This window comes from Hemitrygon akajei, chromosome 5 (assembly GCF_048418815.1).
Source record: "Hemitrygon akajei chromosome 5, sHemAka1.3, whole genome shotgun sequence".
NCBI lineage: Eukaryota > Metazoa > Chordata > Chondrichthyes > Myliobatiformes > Dasyatidae > Hemitrygon > Hemitrygon akajei.
Window position 1 is genome coordinate 83,920,656 of NC_133128.1, and position 21,870 is coordinate 83,942,525.

Below are 21,870 nucleotides of genomic sequence, written 5' to 3' on the forward strand. Positions count from 1 at the left end.
AAAAGTGAATGTCCCAATGTCATTTCAGTGTAATATTTTATTTGTTAATCCTTTGTATTTCACCTTATCAAAGATCTACTCAATAACAAAATAGACTACATCATTGGTTTATCCTTTTCCATTTCCTGCAACATGACAAGTAACTCTACCTTAAAAAAAATAGTTAATTCTGAAGTATTGTGGACATTTCTAGACCATGCTTGACATTATATAATAGCACATTTTTGTTATTTTTCCTTCTGGCATAGTTTGAATTTGTTACATTACTGCATTTAACTTTTTAAATGATTTTATATTTCCATAATGATGTTAATTCTATTAATAGCTATTCTATCTTTATAGGAACGGATGTAGTTATTGTTAAAAATGGGAGGAGAATATGTGGCACAGGAGGTTGCCTAGCCAATGCACCTTTACATCAGAACAAAAGTTACTTTGAATTCAAAATCCAATCAACAGGTTAGTGAATATATTGGAAAATTAATGTACTACAGTACATTTAGTAGCCATTTATTGTAATTGCTTTTCTATGCAGTTCAGTGTGGCTAATACTGTGTCATGTAACACCATGGTCCTGGAAACATCTCATTTTTACTATATACTGTACATAGCAGTTAAGGTCGAAATGACAATAAAAGTCACGACTTGACTAATCAGTTCTTGAGATATTGATTGAACAGCAGGGGACAGAGCTAGAATACTGGATAGCTACACAGAGTGGCAAAGTAACACTAGTGGAGTTGCACGGAGCTGCAGTTATTCTTCATTTTTATAAGTGATCTGATGAATAACATACTCAAAGTGACATATAAGTTTGCCGATGACAGAACAATAGGTGGCATTGTAATCTAAAAGTATCTGACTACTTAGTGTTTAATAAGCTACACAAATGTGAAATAATAAGTCAAATAAGTTTAGTCACAGAAAGATTAGAATGTACGTAGGTCATAAAAATGTCATGGATGGGTAGATAAACTAATTTAAAAGGCCATTGGAATGCTGTCCTTTATATATAAAGGACTGAAATATAAGGAAGTAGAAGTTTTACCAAAATTATATTCCTTTGTTGATTAATTTAGAGCAAATGGAGCATAGATTTGCCAGGATGATACCTGATTTCTAGATTAAATTACAAGGAAAGATTGCATTAAACTTCTGTTGAGTTCTTTGGAATTTAGGAGGTTCAGAAGTGACATAGAGCTGAAAGAAATTTCAATTGATTGGGAAATCTAAACTTTTGAGTTAAAGGTATCTAACCTAAATCTAAGAGTCAGTCTTTTCACTAGAGACAGAAGGAATATGCAAAACTCTTCAACAAAAAACAATTGACTGACCACATTTATCTATCATCAATTAAAACTAAAGGATCACAAATGGCAATGATATGATTTAAATGATTTAAATTTCAAAGGTTTCAAAGGTACATTTAATGTCAGAGAAATGTATACAATATACATCCTGAAATGCTTTTTCTTTGCAACCATCCATAATTAACAAGAGGAGTGCCCCCAAAGAATAAATGACAGTTAAATGTTTGAACCCCAGAGATTCTCCCCCCCCCCAGCTCACCCCTCCTGCATGTAAGCAGCAGCAAACAACAATCCCTCCTCCCCCCATCAGCAAAAAAAAAGTAATGGCACCCACCGCCGAGCACTCAAATATGCAGCAAAGCAACAGCAAAGACACAGGCCTGCAGTACCCCAAAGACTACTCGTTCACCCGGTATTCGACATATCACAAGCTCTGTCTCCCTAATAAGGGGAAAAGGAGTGTCTCCATTTCACAGCAAGAGGGGAGACATAACAAACAACTCGCTGGTTTACAATGTTAAAAGTCTGTTGCATCACTTTTTCTGAGCTCTGTGCCCAAAGATCTCGGGTCTCTGGGCACACAGCCATAGAACTTCTGACCCCCACGACACACCGATCTCCTGCCAGGGCACTGACCTCGATCCGCTCATCTCCAGAGCCTCAAGATCTCGGACCCCCGAACGCGAGCTAAGCTCTTAGGCGGCATCCTTGGCATGTCGAGCTGTTGAGCAGATTCAAGTGACCTCCATGTAAATGAGAGTTTCTCTACTAGTATCTGTATAAAAGGAAATTATTTTGAGGTTCACACCTTGTTACCCTAAACCCCAGCCATATTATAGATTGTACGAGAAAATATTAGAGATTAGGTAACAGTGGTTAAATTATAGGACTAGCTCATTGATTTAAATCTCTCAAGGAAGCTGGGATCTTTAGACTATAAGACATAAGAGCAGAATTAGGCCATTTGGCCCATCGAGTATGCGCCACCATTCCATCCTGGCTGACTTTATTATCCGTCTTAACCTCATTCTCCTGTCTTCTCCCCATAATCTTTGATGCGCCTACTAATTAAGGACCTTTCAACCACTGCTTTAAATATACCCAATAACTTGGCCTCCACAGCAGTCTATAGCAATGAAATCCACAGTTTCACCATCCTCTGGTAAAGAAATACTTCCTCACTCTGTTCTAAAGGGACATCCTTGTATCCTGAGGCTGTGTCCTCTGATCCTAGACTCACCCACTATAGGAAACATCCTCTCCACATCCACTCTATCTGGCTCTTTCATTATTCAATAGATTTCAATCCAATCCTCCCCCATTCTTCTAAACACCAGTGAGTACAGGCCCAGAGTCATCAAGCGCTCCAAGTATGTTAACCCTTTTGTTCCCAGTATCATTCACGTGAACCTCCTCTGGACCCTCACCAATGCCAGCACATCTTTTAAATAAGGAGCCCAAAACTGCTCATAAACTCCAAGTGCAGTTTGATCAATGTATATTCTAGTCCTCTTGAAATGACTGCGAATATTGCATTTACCTTCCTTACCACCAGTCCAACCTGCAAGTTAACCTTTAGAGAATCCAGCTTCAGGACTCCCAGGTCACTTTGCACTTTGTTTTCTGAATTGTCTCCCTGTTCAGAAAATAGTCTGTGCCTTTATTCCCTCTACCAAAGTGCATAACCTTACACTTCACTATACTGTATTCCATATTTAAAAGCATTTTATTAAATAAATCTGGAATAAAATGTTAGAGTTAATAAACTAACTAAATTTGTAAAACAAAACACCTAGTTCACTGATACTGTACAGGGAAGAAAACCTGTTGTCCAGGCCTGGCCCATTTGTGACTCCAAATCACAGTAATGTGGATGTCTGATAACTACCTTCTGAAAAGGCAGAAACATTGCTTGACAGGATTGTTACAAATGAAATATTGAACCAACCTTCCAAAAAAAAGAAATGATTCCATTTAAATTAATTACATTTTGAAAAGTTCAATGAGGAAATGACAATGTGCATCCATTAAATTATCTCCAATAACCCAAGAGTTTGTTAACCAATTATGAAGACTTAATATGTTACTGAAAGCTCACTCACATCTCACTCAGGAGTGTAAAACACAAAATGCTGCAAGTCAAGCGACACCTGTGGAGGGAAATGAACAGTCAGTGTTTCAGACCGAGACCATTCATCAGGAAGGCTGAGTGCTGTTAAATGGTCTCAGGCCAAAACATCAAATGTTCCCCCTCCATAGATGCTGCCTGACTTGTTAAGTTCCTCCAGTATTTTGTAAGTGTTGCTCAAAATTTCCAGAATCTGCAGGATCTTTTGTTCACAGCAGAGTGAAAATTTTCAGATTATTTTACAATGAGAATTTTGAAACAATCCCAGTATTTCTGAGTCTCCACAGCTTCTTTGATGATTTGCTGAGGAAGATACTAAAAGATTCTTAAGTGTTCTTTGTGAAATCTCCCCAACAGATTTTCTTGGACTTCCTTAAATTTAAACCACTGTGCAAACTCAGCTATCTAATTTCTTTGCTGTTACTGGTCTGACAAACCAATATTTCTTACTCACTGTTTTAAGTTTATTCAAGGGTCTCTTTTGTCCAGCCGCATCTACTGCACTTTTCTGCTAGAGGGAAATTTACTTTTAGATGCAAATGTCAAGCCATCTTAATTATAGATCTCCACTTCAACCACATATGTCAATGAATTAAAAATAGTAACGTGATTTCTATTAAGGTTTTGTTCTTTTCCCTCTCAGTTTTAAAGTGTAGCATTCTCTCTTTATAAGGGAGGTAGTACACCTAAGCTGCAGGACATGGTCAGGAGGGGGAAAGATAATAAGCAGCCAGTGCAGGGCACCCTGCGGTTATTCCCCTCAATAACACATATACTACTTTGGATACTGCTGGGGGGAAAATGGCCTAGCAGAGGAAAGCTACAGGGGTTAGGTCTTGGGCATTCTGTCTAGCTCTGTGACTCAGAAGAGGGAGAAGAAATAGACTGTAGTGATAGCAGACTTAATGATTAAGGGATCAGACAGAAGATTTTGAGGACAAGGTTAAGATTCCTGGATGGTACATTGCCTCCCAGGTGCCAGGGTCAGGGGCACCTCAGATCATGCCATGTCCCAGTGAGGCCAGAAATAGGAATATAATACACATTGTTAGTGAGATGGTGCAGGAGGGAGGTCTTCAGATTTTTGGTCTTTTTTCCAAGGGAAGGTGGGATCTGTACAGGCGGGTCTGTTTGCACCTGATGTGGAGGGGTACTAATTGCTTACTCGTGCTGCATGGGTGGGGAGTGGAGCAGGGTCATGCTGGTAGAATTCGGATCTAGTCAAGGTCGATTTGAAGAGACTGTATGAAAGAAAATGAATGAATGGCAAGTGGGAAATATTTATAAGTGGAACAGCAAGTGTCCAAGAACAGAATGTTCCTGTTAGAATGAAAGGTAATCTGACTAATGAGAAATATTGAAGTTAAGGTCAAGACGAAAAGGAAATATACACTTCCTTTAGGAGGTGAGCATTGAGCAAGTTATTTGATAACTATTAGGCTTTGTACTTTGTAAGTCATGTCTAACCAATTTTATAGTTTTTTTTCCCAGGGAAGTTAATGTAGGAAGGCATTGGCTGCTGTCTACATGGACTTTAGCAAGGCCTTTGACAAGTTCCTGTATGGGAGATTGTCAAGAAGTTTCTGTCTCTTGGCATTCAAGATGACACAGTAAATTGGATTAGACATTGGTTTCACAGTAGAAGCCAGCAGGCAGTAGTAGATGGTTGTCTCTCTGACTAGTGGTGTGCAACAGGGATTGGTGCTGGATCTGTTGTTGTTTGTCATCTATATCAATGATCTGAACGATAATGTGGTAAACTGGATCAGCAAATTTGCAGGTGATACCAAGATTGGAGTGTAGTGGACGGCAAGGAAGACTATCAAAGCTTGCAGTGGGATCTGGACCAGCTGGAAAAAGATGGGCTGAAAAATAGCAGATGGAATTTATTGCAGACAAGTTTGAGGTGTTGCACTTTGTGAGGACAAACCAGGTTAGGTCTTCTATGTCGAGCGATAGGGCACTAAGGAGTACAGTAGAACAGAGGGATCTGAGAAACATCTATAATTCCTTGAAAGTGGCATCAAGAGTAGATAGGGTCGTAAAGAGAGCTTTTGGCACATTGGCCTTCATCAGTCACAGTATTGAGTAAAGGAGTTGGGACGTTATGTTGAAGTTGTACAAGACATTGGTGAGGCCTAATTTGGATTATTGTATTTCAGTCACCTTTCTACAGGAAACATGTCAATAAGATTGAAAAAATGCAGAGAAAATTTAAAGGATGTTGCCAGGATTTGAGGACATGAGTTATAGGGGCTTTATTCCCTGGAGTTTAGGAGAATGAGGGGAGATTTGATAGAGGTCTACAAAATTATGACAGGTATAAATAAATGCAAGCAGACTTTTTCGACTGAGGTTGGGTAAGACTAGAACTAGAGGTGATGGATTAAGGGTGAATGGTGAAATGTTTAAGGGGAAAATGAGGGGGCAGTTCTTTAGTGTGGAACGAGCTGAGGCAGTTAAGAGAAATTTGGGTAGGTACATGGATGGGAGTGGTATGGAGGGCTATGGTCCGGGTGCAGGTTGTTGGGAATATGCAGATTAATAGTTATGCACTGACCAGATGGCCCAGTGGGGTTTATGACATCATGACTATTTAACATGTAGCAATCAATAAGTTAAGATTCTTTGCTGACCAGAGTTTCTAATAAGTGAGCTGATAAATTTCCCTCCACGGTAGTTTGACAGCGGCTGGTCTTTATTTTCTGCCTCTCAGTAATCTACCACAGGGTTATGAACTCTGTTGTAGAAAATTATCAAGTGCTTTACCATTTTGACAAGTAGTTGGTACATCAGTTCATTCACTATTTTGGTTTAAGCATAGTGCCAATGGTGTGCCATCATTCAGAATGATCATGGATGGTCTAGTCTTTGATGTTGGCTCCTCTTTCCTACCTGATCTCCATAATTTATGATTCTGCTTTGGTCAAGATATCTATCTCAGTGTCCACAATCCTCTGTGATAGAGGTTTCAAAAGAATCAGATTCCTGAAAGAAGTAACTTTTTCTTACACAGTCGGCCCTCTTTATCCGCGAGGGATTGGTTCCGGGACCCCTCGCAGATACCAAAAAACGTGGATGCTCAAGTCCCTTATTCAGCCTGTCTCAATGCGGTGGACCTTAGGACCCAGCGGAACCCCAGACCTTATTTAACCTGTCTCAGTGCGGTGGACATTAGGACCCGGCTGTGGAGCTCTGAATCTGCAGTGTTTCTGATCACGAAAATAATCACGATTGAAAATAAAGTGGAAATAATTAAGCGATTGGAAAGAGGTGAAACACCATCGGTCATTGGAAAAGCATTAGGCTACAGTTTGTTAACAAAAGGGAACAATTTTAAAGAATAAAGTGAGAAAGGCCCTGTCCCGACGAAAACTACAATTATTACTAAGCAACACAGTGGTTTAATTTTTGGGTTTTTGATCCTCCACATCAACCAGGCACGGATGGTGAGCGCGCTCGGGAGCGATCTGTCATTGAATTGAACTCAGGAACTTCTGTTCCTGAGCTCGGCACTGAAACATACCTTCTTAAGTGTTTTATATTCATAGAAAGGTAAAATATATACTGTATACTAAGACAAACATTTGACTAACTGATGCTAAATAATACCAGATGTACCTGTTCCGACTTACTTGGTAAGAGAACTTCTGATTTTTTTTTCGATCCTGATCCACAATAACCTATGCACATCCTCCCATATACTTTAAATCATCTCTAGATTACTTATATACCTAATACAATGTAAATGCTATGTAAATAGTTGTTATACTGCATTGTTTGGGGAATAATGACAAGAAAAATAAGTCTGTACATGCTCAAACAACAAGTACTAGAAGAGCACTTCAGGGTTTTCTCGATTCACGGTTGAATTCGCGCATGTGAAATTCGCGGATAAGGAGGGCTGACTGTAGATCGGTGTTAAAAAAGTCCAATAGATTTTACTATAGCTATTCCCCCATATTCTAGACATTCCCATGGGAGAAATATCCTCACTATACTTACTGTGCCGGCAACTCCGTCTGAATCTTGTATGTTTCAATAAGATCAACCTAAAGTCCAGAAATTATAGCTCACTTTCCTGAAAGGGCAAACCCCTGATCTCAGGAATTAAATGTGTGAATCATTGATGATTTACTTGAATTACTTTGTTTGAAATGTAGACAAAACTCACCTTGTGATTTGGATTATAATGTACTGAGGAAAAAAAATCAAGATTGTACAGAGTTCTTTTAAGATATACACTTTTTTATATACAATATTAAAGCAATTTATAAAAAAAGGGGAAAAAACCTGCAGATGCCTGAAACCAGAAATTTAAATATCAGAAAATGCTAGAATCTCTCAGGCATTGGTAAATAAACTGAAACTCATTTCACTTTCCACAAATACTGACTGCATTGCTGAATGCTTACAGAATTTTCTGTTTTTATTTTTGCCTGTGGTTTAGATTTCAGATAACCAGTGTATGTTTAAACAGTGATGCCCTCTTACTTTTTTTCAGGAGTTTGGGGGGTTGGAGTTGCTACTCAAAAAGCTAATCTTAACCAGATTCCCTTTGGTCGAGATGCACAAAGTTTAGTACTTAGGCATGATGGAGCTATTTATCACAATAATGAGGAGCGTAACCGACTACCAGCTAACAGTCTTCCCCAAGAAGGAGATGTTGTGGTATGTAAGAAGCAATTTACTACTTGTGAGTATTCACTAGGACTGTTTAAGAAATTTATTTTGCTCATGCCATCCTATATGCTTTTGAGACCTGGACCTACGACAGGCACTGGAAAAATACACCAATACTATTGCTGCAAAATCCTCCAAACTGATTAAAAGGACAGACATCTGTGCCCTCTCCTAGGACAAGGTTCCTCGTATTGAGGCTCCAGTTACACTTGGATAGCTATACCATGCAGGCCTCAGCATGTGTGCGTGCTACCAGGCTCCTGAAACATATTACTCTGAGCATTACCAGGTACACAGAGGAGATTTTCCTCATTGAAGAAATTCAGCATTCCCACTCACTGACTTCTGGGAATGTCTACCCCATGACTGCAGGATCATTTGGGACAGTATTGAGAAACTTAAGAATATGCATCAGGAGTACACAGATTACTGGAAGGAGGAGTGGATCACCTCACAAACTGGCCTATCGACCTGCTCTATTAGTCACCATCTGCCCTTGTCTGATAAAGAGGCTGTAGTTTCCACATTGCCTTTTACAGTCACTTAGAACTGGAGTCTAAGTGCGTCATTGGTGTTTCCCAAGGGACTACCCAAGAAGAAAAATGCAGTTTTACTTTTAATGGGGCTATTTTATTCTGAATGTGTTCTTCAAGTCACTGCAGCCAAACTGTACCACAAGGTTAGGCCTCATTCTATACATACAGATTCTGAATCTTTATTTTAAAATGTGTACGTTACCTGTGATTGTACAGACTTAATTAAATTTGACCTTTTTTTTAAAGGGACTGACTTACGATCATGTGGAATTGAACGTTTATTTGAATGGGAAAAATATGCATTGTCCAGCATCTGGAATCAGGGGTACAGTGTATCCCGTTGTATATGGTAAGTAGATTTAGACATTGTTGTACAGGAATCACTAGCTGTATTTTACAGTGGTGGATAACAGGCCTTTCAGCCCATCTGGTCTATGTTGACCAAGTTGCCCATCTAGGCTAGTCGCACTTGCCTTTGTTTGGCCTGTAAATTTCTAAACCTTTCCCGTCCCTGTATCTGTTTGAGTGCTATTTTAATGAACCTAACTCAGCTACTGTCTCTAGCAGCTCATTCCATCCATATACACTGAGTTTAAAAAGTTATTAAATTGCTCCACTCTCACCTCAAGCTGTGTCCTCCAGTTCTTGATTCCCTAACACTTGTGTGTATTTACCTATATATGGCTCACATGATTTTATACACCTGTAAGATCAACCCTCATTCTCATACATTTCACTAAATAGAATTCTAGCATGCTCAAGCTCTCTTGTTAACTCACTTCCTCAGGAGTCATAAAGCAGTGCAGCACATGTACAGCCTGTTAGGATCATAGTCATGGAAAACTACAGCACAGAATCAAGCCCTTCGGCCCATCTAGTCCATGCTGAATCATTTAAACAGCCTAATCTTATCGACTTGCACCCGGACCGTAGGCCTCCATACCCCTACCACCCATGTACTGTACCTATCCAAACTTCTCAAATGTTGAAATCGTAATTGCATCCACAGCTTGTTCCACACTCTCACCACCCTCTGAGTGAAGGAGTTTCCCCTCATGTTCCCCTTAAACATTTCTTCTTTCTCTCTTTACCCATGACTTCCAGTTGGAGTCTCACCTAACCTCAGTGAAAAAAACCTGCTTGTATTTACCCTCTCTATACCCCTCATAATTTTATATACCTTCAAATCTCCCCTCAATTTTCTACATTCTAGGGAATAAAGTCCTAACCTATTCAATCTTTCCTTATAATCTGGTCCACCAGTCCCAGCACCATCCTTTCTCTGTACTCTTTCATTCTTATTTACATCTTTTCTGTAGGTAGGTGACTAAAACTGCACATAATACTCCAAATTGGGCCTAACCAATGTCTAACATCCCAACACCTGTACTCTTGCTTTCATAGATCAAAGTACTATGTACCAAATGCTTTCTTTATGGCCCTCTGTACCTGTGATGTCACTTTCTATAAAGAATAATGAATTATGGATCAGTAATCCCAGATCCCTTTGTTCTGTTGCACTCCTCAGTGACCTGGTTGGTCTTCTCAAAGTGCCACACCTCTTTTGTCTGCATTACATTCCATCTGCCATTTTTCTGCCCATTTTTCCAGCTGATCCAAATCCTGCTGTAAACTCTGATCGTCTTCCTCGCTGTTCACTACACGCCCAATCTTGGTATCATCTGCAAATTTGCTGATCCAGTTTAGCCATATTATCATCCAGATCGTTCCTATAGATGACAAACAACAGTCCATGTAGACAAGATTCACTGACTTGCCTTCATCAAATTTCCTGGTAACTTACTCCAAAAACTCTATAAGATCGGTTAGACATGACCTACCACATAGAAAGCCAAGCCAACTATCCCTAATAATTCCCTGTCTATCCAAATACTCATATATCCGGTCCCTAAAGTACCTCCAATAACTTTCCCACTACTAATGTCAGGCTCACCGCTCATCGGTTGCTAAGGATGACTTCAGTATCTCTGCTAGGGCCCTGGCAATTTCTGCACTTGCTTGCCATAGAGTCTGAGAGAACACCTTGTTAAGGCTTAGGGATTTATCCACCTTGATTTGCCTCAAGATAGCGAACACCTCCTCCTCTAATCTGTATAGTTGATGCTGCTTTCTCTCATTTCTGTAGGCTCTGTGTCCATTTCCTCAGTAAATACAGTTGTAAAAAATCAATTTAAGATCTCCGCAGTCTCTTTCAGCTCCATGCATGGATTACCATTTTGATCTTCCAAGGGACCAATTTGTTCTGTTGCACTTTTGTTCTTAACATATCTGTATAATCCCTTAGGATTATCCTTCACCTTGTCTGCCAGAGCAATCTCATGCCTTCTTTTAGCCCTCCTAAGTGCTCTCTTGCATTTCTTACACTTATTTGTCCCTACCTGCCTATACCTGCAATGCAGTTCCTCTTTTTTTTTAAACCATGGCCTCAATATCGGTTAAAAACCAAGGTTCCCTAAGCATGTCAACCTTGCTTTTTATTCTGACAGACTAGCTTTCTACTCTCAAAATTTCACTTTTGAAGGTCTCCCACTTACCAAGTACACCTTTGCCAGAAATCAGCTGTCCAAATCCACACTTGCTAGATCCTTTCTGCTACCATTAAAATTGGCCTTTCTCCAATTTAGAATCTCAACCTGAGGACCAGGCTTATCCATTTCCATAATTACCTTGGAACTAATGGAATTATGATCACTAGATGCAAAGTGTTTCCTTACACTAACTTCTGTCAACTGCATGATCTCCTCTCTCATTGTGACTTCTATGTACTGATAACGGACACGTTCCTGAATATGTTTGATAAACTCTATCCCATTTAGTCCTTTTATGGTATGGAAATCCCAGTCAAAATGTAGAAAATTAAAAACACCTATTGTCATAATCTTGTGTTTCTTGCTATTGTCTGCGATCTCTCTACAAATTTGTTCTTTTGAGTCTAAATCCTGTTGGGTAGTCTTAATATAGCCCCATTAACCTGGTCATGCCTTTCTTATTACTCAGTTCCACCCATAAAGCCTCACTAAATGAGTTATCCAGTCTGTCCTGACTGAGCACTGTCATGATATTTTCCATAACTAGTAACACCACTCCTCTCCTTTCATCCCTCCTGCTCTATTATGTTTAAAACAACTGAACCCTGGAATGTTGACAGTCCCACCCCTCCTGCAACCAAGTCTCATTAACGGCTACAACATCATAATTCCATGTGTTGATCCATGCCCTGAGCTCATCTGCCTTTCCTAAAGTACTACTTGCAAGTAGGCAAGTCAGAACATTAGTCCCACCATGCTCAATCTTTTGATTCCTGACTTTGTCTGAGGTCTTAACCACATCTCCATAACCATTCCTCTATCTGTTCTGAACTCTGGTTCCCATCCTCTGCAACTCTAGATTTAAACCCACCCCTTCACTCATGCAATATGAGCAAACATTCCCACTAGGATATTAGTCCCCTCCAATTTAGGTGCAAACTGTCTCTTCTGTGCAGGTCCCACCTTCCCTGGAAGAAAGCTGAATGATCCAAAAATCTGAAGCCCTCCCTCTTACACAAACCCCATAGCCATGTGTTAAACTGTATGATCTTCCTATTTCTGGCTTCACTAGCACATGGTATGAGTAGTAGTCCTGAGATCACAATCCTGGAGGTCTTGTCCTTTAACTTAGCACCTGAACTCCCTTAACTCCCTGAAGACATTTTGCAGAACCTCATCCTATCTATGTCATTGGTACCTATATGGACCATGACCTCTAGCTGCTCACCTTCCCACTTAGAAATGCTGAAAACTCACTTGGAGATGTCCCAGACCCTGGCAGCCAGGAGGCAACATACCACCTGGGAATTCCTTTGTCGTCCACAGAACCTCCTTTCTGTTCCCCTAACTAACGAGTCCACCTTCACCAGAGCTCGCCTCTTATCCCCCCCTATCTTTCTAAGCCACAGAGCCAGACTCAGTGCCAGAGACCTGACTTCTGTGACTTTTCGTCTGCTTGGTCATCCTCCCCAACAGTATCTAAAGTGGTGTACACAACACAGAGGCAGGAGTGAGGAGGACAGTGAACAGTGGTGTTTCTACCACCAGCAGTGGGGCACAAAAGCCCGCCGTTGTCGCCCGCCCTGCAAGGGCCAGGGCCAGCTGCCGCTAATGACTATGGCGGCTGGCCGCCAGGACAGCCTCTTATATGTCTGGGACAAACAGTCGGGACGCCGCTTCTTGGTCGACACCGGAGCGGAAATCAGCATCTTGCCCCCGACGGGGTACGACACCCGCAACAGGAAGCCAGGACCCACCCTGAGGGCCGCAAACAGCAGCACGATACGGACCTACGGCACCCAGACAGTGCAGCTGCAGTTCGGCGCCAGCCGGTTCACGTGGGACTTCACACTGGCCGCGGTGGCCCAACCATTCCTGGGGGCAGACTTTTTGCGAGCTCACAGCCTGCTGGTCGACTTGCAAGGGAAAAGACTAGTACATGCCAAGACTTTCCAGACGTTCTCCCTGGGTGAAGCCAAGTTGCCGGCCCCACACCTGGACTCCATCACGCTGTCGGACAACAAATTCACCAGAATCCTGGCGGACTTTCCATCGATTCTGGCACCGCAATTCACAGCAGTCATGCCCAGACATGGGGTTCAACACCACATCCCGACCAAGGGGCCACCCCTTCACGCTTGCGCACGAAGGCTCCCCCCGGAAAAGCTCTGCCTGGCGAAGGAGGAGTTCAGGAGGATGGAGGAATTGGGGATTGTACGGAGATCTGACAGCCCATGGCCCTCCCCCCTGCACATGGTGCCCAAAGCAACTGGGGGTTGGAGACCATGCGGCGACTACCGCAGACTGAACGAGGCTACCACTCCAGACTGCTACCCTGTGCTGCACATACAGGACTTTGCAGCAAACCTGCACGGGGCAAGAATATTTTCCAAAGTAGATCTCATCCAGGGATGCCATCAAATCCCGGTGCACCCTGAAGACATCCCCAAAACAGCACTTATCACCCCGTTCGGCCTGTTCGAGTTCCTCCGAATGCCGTTCAGCCTGAAGAATGCTGCACAGATGTTCCAGCGGCTAATGGATGCGGTGGGACGCGACCTGGACTTTGCGTTCATCTATTTGGACGACAACCTTATAGCCAGCAGTAGTCGCCAGGAGCATCTGTCCCACCTCCACCAGCTCTACTCCAGCCTGAGTGATTTCAGCCTCACGATCAACCCGGCCAAATGCCAGTTTGGTCTCAATACCATCGACTTCCTGGGCCACAGGATTACCAAAGACGGGGCAACACCTCTGCCCGCCAAGGTAGATGCGATCCGCCACTTTGCCCGGCCCAACACGGTCAAAGGCCTACAGGAGTTCGTTGGTATGGTGAACTTCTGCCGTTTCCTCCCCTCAGCAGCCCGTATCATGCACCCTTTGTACACCCTGATGTCGGGTAAAGGCAAGGACATTACTTGGGACGAGGAGGCCACGGCCGCTTTTGTTAAAGCCAAGGAAGCCTTGGTAGATGCCGCGATGCTGGTGCACCCCAGAACTGACGTTCCGACCGCCCTCACGGTGGACGCATCTGACACAGCAGTCGGTGGGTTGCTGGAGCAGCTCATCGAGGGGCGCTGGCAACCCCTGGCGTTCTTCAGCAAGCACCTACGACCACCCGAACTCAAGTACAGTGCTTTTGACCGGGAGCTGTTGGCACTGTATCTGGCAATCCGGCATTTCAGGTACTTCTTAGAAGGCAGGCCGTTCACCGCGTTCACGGACCACAAACCGATGACCTTCGCGTTCACAAAGGTGTCCGATCCCTGGTTGGCTCGCCAGCAGCGACATCTGTCCTACATCTCCGAGTGCACGACGGACATCCAGCATGTCTCGGGAAAGGACAACGTTGTGGCGGACGCACCCTCCAGACCAGCTGTCCAGACCCTGTCCCTGGGGGTGGACTATGCAGCATTGGCAGAGGCGCAGCAGGCAGACGACGAGATGCCCAGCTACAGGACCGCAGTCTCGGGTTTGCAGCTGCAGGACTTTCTCGTAGGCCCAGGTGAGAGGACCCTCCTGTGTGACGTGGCTACTGGCCAACCTCGCCCCATTGTCCCGGCAGCCTGGAGGCAGCAAGTTTTCGACTCCATACACGGTTTGGCACACCCATCTATCAGGACAACCGTCCGGCTGGTCTCCAGCAAGTTCGCGTGGCATGGACTTAGCAAGCAGGCCAGTGAATGGGCCAGAACGTGCATGCAGTGCCAAACAGCCAAGGTGCAGCAGCACACTAAAGCCCTGCCACAGCAGTTCGAACCCACCCACCGGGGGTTCGACCACATTCGTGTGGATATCGTGGGCCCCCTACCAGTGTCCCGAGGAGCGCGGTACCTCCTAACTATGGTAGACCAGTTCACGAGGTGGCCAGAGGCGGTCCCACTCACCGACACATCTGCCGATTCCTGTGCCCAAGCACTGATCGCAACCTGGGTAGCACGCTTCGGGGTACCGGCCCACATTACCTCCGACAGAGGTGCCCAGTTCACCTCCAGCCTGTGGTCGGCTGTGGCCAGCCTGTTGGGAACGCAGCTACACCACACTACTGCCTACCACCCACAGTCGAATGGACTGGTGGAACGCTTCCACCGTCACTTGAAGTCGGCTCTCATGGCCCGCCTGAGAGGACCTAACTGGGTGGACGAGCTTCCCTGGGTCCTCCTTGGAATTTGCACAGCACCCAAGGAGGATCTGCACGCCTCGTCGGCCGCGTTGGTGTACGACACACCCCTGGCCGTCCCGGGAGAGTTCATACCAGCCCCAAGGGGGCAAGAGGAAGAACCCGCAGCTGTCCTGGACAGGCTCAGCAACCTGGCCCCCGTACCAACTTCACAGCACAGACGGACCCCGACCCATGTACCCAAAGACTGCAGAACTGTAAGTTTGTGTTTGTACGAAGGGGCGGACACCGGGCACCGCTACAGCGGCTGTACGAGGGGCCTTTCAAGGTGATCAACAACAACGGGTCCACGTACATTCTGGACATTGTGGGGAGAGAGGAGGTTTTCACGGTGGACCGACTCAAACCAGCCCATGTGGACTTGGCGCAGCCGGTCGAGGTTCAGGCATCGCAGCGCAGAGGCAGACCTCCCAAACAGAGGCTGATCCAGATTGAGAACATTGGGGGGTGTATCGCCGGTTCTGGGGGGCGGGGGGGGGGGTTATGCGGCGACTCACTTTCTGCGCAGGCGAACCAGCTCACAAATAGCCAGCGCGCGGGGGGAGACTTTAGTAATGCACCTCTGATGTAATTTCTGCCTGGAGAGGGCGGGCGCTAGGGATTAAATGCCAGCACCGCGAAGTTTGAATAAACTAGTCTCGAAACGACTTACCGACTGCGTGTCATTTTTCAGCGCTGTGTGTAGCACATCGCTACAGTATCATCAGCAAACAATAGTTCTCATAGTATAGCTACCGCACATTATCAATGTACCTTGCTGAATATATTCAGGATAGAGCAAAATCTGCTCTAGGGCATTGTCCACCATTAGGAACTTTGGAACAACTCAAGCTCTAGGTGTGGCAAAACGCAAGTTACTTCACATTGCTGTGAGTCCAAGTTCTGCATTCACCATCAGAACTTCACATGACCTCTGAGGATGCCATTGTGTGCCACTAGTTTTTGAGATAGTAGGTCATTTTATCAACTAAACATGTTTTTGCCATTGCTGAAAGTTTGTGGAGCCCAGTAATCTAGGAGTGAGAGAAGGAGACAAGTACAGATCTAAGCTGCAGATTATTTGGTACAAGAACGTTAAGTTAAACAGGATGTCTGTCCTATGTTTCATCAGTGCAGGGAACACATGAGAGTTGCTCTTTAGTGAACAAAATAAATACCTGTACATATGCTATGGAAAATGCTATTAAGGGATTTCAGCAACAGTTTATTTGTAGTTACATAATGTTTGTAAACTTGAGAAAAATTAAAATGAAGCTGAGTGTACAGGCAACACAAGTCATTAAAAAACACCAATTCATCTGTTCATAGAAAATGTGAACATACATTACATTTACTAATATTTTCCATGTGCTGAATGCATGTAGACTTAAAACAATAAAACGTTTTGGTCACTCTGCCAAATGTTTTACATTCTTCCATTTGCTTTGTGGTCATTTTGTCCACCTTGTTTGGACAGGCCAGTTGGTTAATCCATTGAAGGTAACACATCTTTATAAAGTTTCCACTAGTCACCGTGGTTCAGCAAAAAATATGCCAGGTTGCACCAATGGTTAGTGCATCCAGATGTTCATGCTTTATACCTCTGCATTGTGTTTAGAACTCAACCTTATACTTTGTCTCTTGCTCCTGGTTGTTAATATGAATTGTAAATAATGAGTGTCAAGAAGTGGCACCTCAGGCACGTCATTAGTTTGATCCATTCAACGCACAATCCATGCTAACACACTTCCCCTAATACTTGAGCTCTTATCTTCTTCACCATCACTTTTTGTGGCACACCATCAGAGTTCAAATACACTACAGTGTGTCAACAGTTACCCTCTATTGAAAATTCAATGTACAAGGTATATCAGATGATACTGGTATACAATGCCTTATTATGGCAATTCGCAGTAAGCAAATGAGTGGGACTGATTTGTAGTAGCTGTTTCATCTATGTAAATTGAATTGAGTGGTGTAAGTCAAAACAAAATTTTTCACATTTCATTGTGGTTTTAAATTATAGCCAATATTAGCAGACACTTCCAGAATTACCTGATTTTATTTTTGTTCTTTTTGCTTTCCAGTTGATGACAGTGCAATTTTGGATTGTCAGTTCAGTGAATTTTACAGTCCTCCACCTCCAGGATTTGAAAAGATTTTATTTGAACAGCAGATCTTCTGATATGCACTCTATAAATGTCGCAAGCACTGTTACCTTGCCTGCTCCTGCTTAGATGTTTGGTTGGAAGTTGCTTGAGTGCAGTTTCCTTGAATTGTCAGTACCTTGAATGACAATGCAGCATAAAGAATTTAGGTTTATCATGCTTTCATCTTTCATTGTCTGATAACGTTTTTAAAAACATTTTTTAAATGACCATTGGCATAAATGTGAGGTGCAATGAATAATAGACCTTATGCACCGTAGAACACGAAAAACTAGAACTCAAAACACTTGTCTGGGAAACATGCAGCTTCATTATTACTGTACTTACTCAGTTAGGTACAAGTACCAAACAAATAATTGAGCTAAGTTCTACGTGTATTTTTAATCCCTTTACCCTGTCCAGCGTTTATTTTTGTACCTATTTGTATGTACTAATGATATCAGGGTATTTTCTGTTTTTACAGTATTTCTCTCTCAACATTTTGTACTCTTAAGTCTCAGTTAAATTTTGCCACTATGGTTATCGATTTACTTGTCTTTGCCCTTTCAATATCATCTCACCATTTCTGTTTTGCTTCCTCTTGAACTTATTTTGGTGCTGAGATGAGTACACTATTGGATGTAAGACATCTTCAAAATCACTACCGTAGTTAAAATCAGCTTTACTTTGAGCACAAATCAATCACAATACAAAGACCAGGCCGTCTATCAGTCAGAAAAATATGACTTTTGTCTGACTAAGATCTGTAGGATCCAGTGGCCCAATTCATTAGCATCTAGCTAGGCTTCCCCAGAAAAAAAAAGTGAGGTTTCTTCCCTGTCCCCAAATAAAATGCCATAAATATGAAATTAAAACAGAATTTTGGAAACAGCAGATCAGATGTGTTGAAAGAGTTAACATTTCAAGTTGATGGCATTCACAACTAGAAGGATTTAGTCATGGCAACATTTAAGCAAGTTCAGAGCTGCAGAAGTGCCAGGAAAAGGGAAAAATGATTGGATGAGGAGTAAGATGAATGTGATTTATTTAATTCATTGGTCCATTGATACATGTCTGACACAAGAACAAGATATTGGTTCTGACAAAAGGCCTCTGACCTGGAATGTTAACTGTACCTTTTTACACAAATGTGACCTGATCTACTGAATATTTCCAGCATTTTCTGTTTTGAAAATCTTGGAGATGCCAAAAATGTTAACTGAAAGAGGTTAAAGCAGGTCAGGTGACATCTGTGGATTGAGAAACACTTTGTTCATCATTAACAAATATTTTAAGGTATTGAGATAGGGATGGTGGAAAGGAGCAGGGCAGGTACATGTCAGAATGGAAAGTGATCAAATAAATTGTGTTGAATTGTCTTTTGGCTTTAGAGCACAAGTTTGTCACTAATCATCTCTTACCTCCTGTTGATCTTCCACTGAGATTCAAATGTGTGCTCAGAATGAAGCAGGAAGTTAATAAGAATAAGTGGTGTTTTTGAGGGAAAAGAGTTTTGTCAATTCTAATATATATTTTTTTTAAAAGCCTTTTCTCAGTAACTTCAGTCAGCTGTATCTTCATCTGTAAAGAAAAAAAAACTGAACTTTCAAATTCAGGATGTCTGTCTAGACCAAATATTTTTGACACAATGTTTATCATGGGATTGGAGTTGTGGATAAGGTCTATTATACTAGTATGCGGTATACAAAGTTTCTGTGAAATCATTATTTATATAAAAATTTAGAAGCGGTGTACAGTTCTTTGTGTAGATGGTGTAGAATCTCCAGAGTTCCTTAATATTTTCAAAAGATGGAAGATGTTAAAACATGGTTTTATTGTTTCTGCAATTATTTGTATTGAAAGTATTAATCTAAAGTGGAAACATTGTAGTTACTGTAATCAAAAATCAGACCTATGTTCTTATTAGTTTTAGAAATCCTGAAAAACCATACAAAAGAATTGAATGAGGGTTATCAATAATAGCTTTGTGTTACTTCAGGATGGTTTAGAAGCAAGCTGTAACCAGACTGTCCATTGTACAGTGTAGAGGACAGTAATATTTATTTACCGAATAATTAAAACAATATCCCAAAGTCAACTATTGTGCCTCGTATAGTAAGATTAAATATTCCAATTATGTTCTAGTTTTTTTTTTCCAGTGATGCAGTGAAATAAATGCAACATTTTTAAATATGGTTTTGTTGATTAATACCTTCTGGATTTGAATTAATTTTCTTAGAAATTATATTGTGAGGATGGTTCTGTTTTCGTGAGGCTGTGTAATTAAAATTCTGAATGTTTCAGTGTATTTTAATGCCCTTAAATGGTGATGGATTTGGGCAAAGTTCCATTTGGGCTCAGTTCAGAGTTGAACATTATGGTTATTAGGCTTAGATCTTTTACCTCAGCACTGCTTGCCTTTGTTAACTTCATTTTCCTTAACACTAAAATCTCTGTCCTGAATATAACCAGTGACTGAGCCCTTAAAACTCGAGAATTCCAAGTGTTACCCCTCGGAGTGAAGAAATTTCTTCTCATCTCAGTCCTGAATGGCCAACTCCTTATTCTGATTCTACAATCTCTAGTTCTAAACACCCAAGCAACAGAAACAATATCCTTGCTTCAGTCCTCATTCTCACCCCATACAATAACCTGCCATACAAGGAATCAATCTTTCTCATAACTGTGCATTTTATGAAGGAAAACCAGACCTGTGCATTATTTAACTGCAGCATTACCAAACTACTTATTTGGAGCTAGATCCCACAAGCTGAATACACAGATCCTTTTGCAATAACAACCTTCATACAGCTTGCCTTCCTCTTTGCTCACTGAACATTAATGAACTTTATGCGATTAGTGAAGAAGGACATCCGGGGCTCTGAACATTCCAGTGGTCCACCATTCTAAAAAATGGTGGGCACTGTATCAAAGCAGGTTTTCATAATTGTCAACACTTTTCCATATACAGTGGATTCCAGCTAACTGGGCTATCGGTTAATTGGGGCAGACACTTATTTGGGACAACTCTTAACAAAAACTAATCAAGAAAATAGCCACAATTCTCTTTGTTTATTTGGAACACTAGGCTACTTAATTGGGGCAGGAGACTTGCTGAACAGTTTCTAACCAGCGTCAGACACATGCACCGTGTGGTCATGTTTAGAACAAGCAGTTTTTAAATAGCGTCAGTACTTGTGCTCAAAAAAGCAGTGATTTTTCACAGATAGTTGATGAGAAATAAGCAGTAAGGCAATTCAGACCGGTTTTGCTCTCTGCTGTTTCAAGCATTCAGGCTTGGAGGTGCCAGAAACGGCTGGGAGCCAAAAGGGAAACTATTTCACCACTTCAGCAAGTTACAAAGAATTTGAAGGTATCAACAATAAACTTGAATGTTGCAATGTATCATCTACACTAGATGCCAAGCACTGATATTGTTCATCTACAGTCAAAGAGAATGTGACAGTGTTCACTGGATGAACTATTAGGAGCTCATACAGTTTTACGGTACTGTAGTTCTATTGAGTGTTCAAATTTGTTCTGCATTTCATTTAAATACATAATTTGTTACTCAGTTAAATGGTAGTTTGTCTTAACTATTTGCATGAAACTTCAGCTAATTAGGGCAGCCACTTAATTGAGCCAAATTGTACTGGTCCTAATGTGGCCAATTAACAGTCCTGAGCTCGCTCATTCATTTGGTCTGGCAATAGCCTCAGCATCCTCACAATTCAGTACAACCTAGCTTTATATTACTGCGACTAGTTAGATTGTTTTTCCTCCTACCATATACGTGTTCATGATAAATTCATCTTATATTAAATTCAAGAGGGAGCACAAATGAGGTGTACAAAGACACCAGATGTGTATATTTATTTTGGTTTCTTTCATTATGGTGGCAAAACTAGTATGTGCCAAAGAGATGGAATCTGTTTTAGTGAATGTGATTAACATTAAATACTATGCTCCATTTCGGAAAGTGCACATTGTTAATGTAACTGCTTGAAATATGTTGTCAAATTGTGACTGTTGCAATGAAATAAATATTGGCTTATTTTGCCTATAAATGATTATGGTTGTGACAAAGAAATTTGGATGGATGCAAGTTGAATGACATTTTGTAAAAAATATTCCTTCCCTCCATCACGACGCCCAGCCCCTCCCCCAAATCCAACTCAAATTCTCTTGAGTAGGTTTTTAAAGCTTCTGCTTTGCTCTGCTCTTCTGTTTGGCCACACCGTTCACGTGTTGTCATGCCTTTTAAAACAATCAGTATAAAGAAGATGGCGCCACCAGTAATGATCTTGTTTGACCTCATAGCAAAGGTTTGATTAGAGCTTGAAACTGAAAATTCTGCA

The 21,870-nt window shown here is 41.9% G+C and overlaps 1 protein-coding gene across 1 annotated transcript in view; it reads left to right on the plus strand.

The window, feature by feature from the left end:
- Positions 1-21,583, plus strand: part of LOC140727927 (SPRY domain-containing protein 7) — a 37,068-nt gene extending 15,485 nt beyond the window's left edge. Inside the window, exons 2-5 of the mRNA XM_073045908.1 lie at positions 343-459; positions 7,943-8,109; positions 8,904-9,006; positions 17,453-21,583. Coding sequence (XP_072902009.1) covers positions 343-459; positions 7,943-8,109; positions 8,904-9,006; positions 17,453-17,550 — 485 coding nt within the window. The 3' untranslated portion in view covers positions 17,551-21,583. The remainder of the gene's footprint in view (positions 1-342; positions 460-7,942; positions 8,110-8,903; positions 9,007-17,452) is intronic.
- The last annotated feature ends 287 nt before the right edge of the window (positions 21,584-21,870 follow it).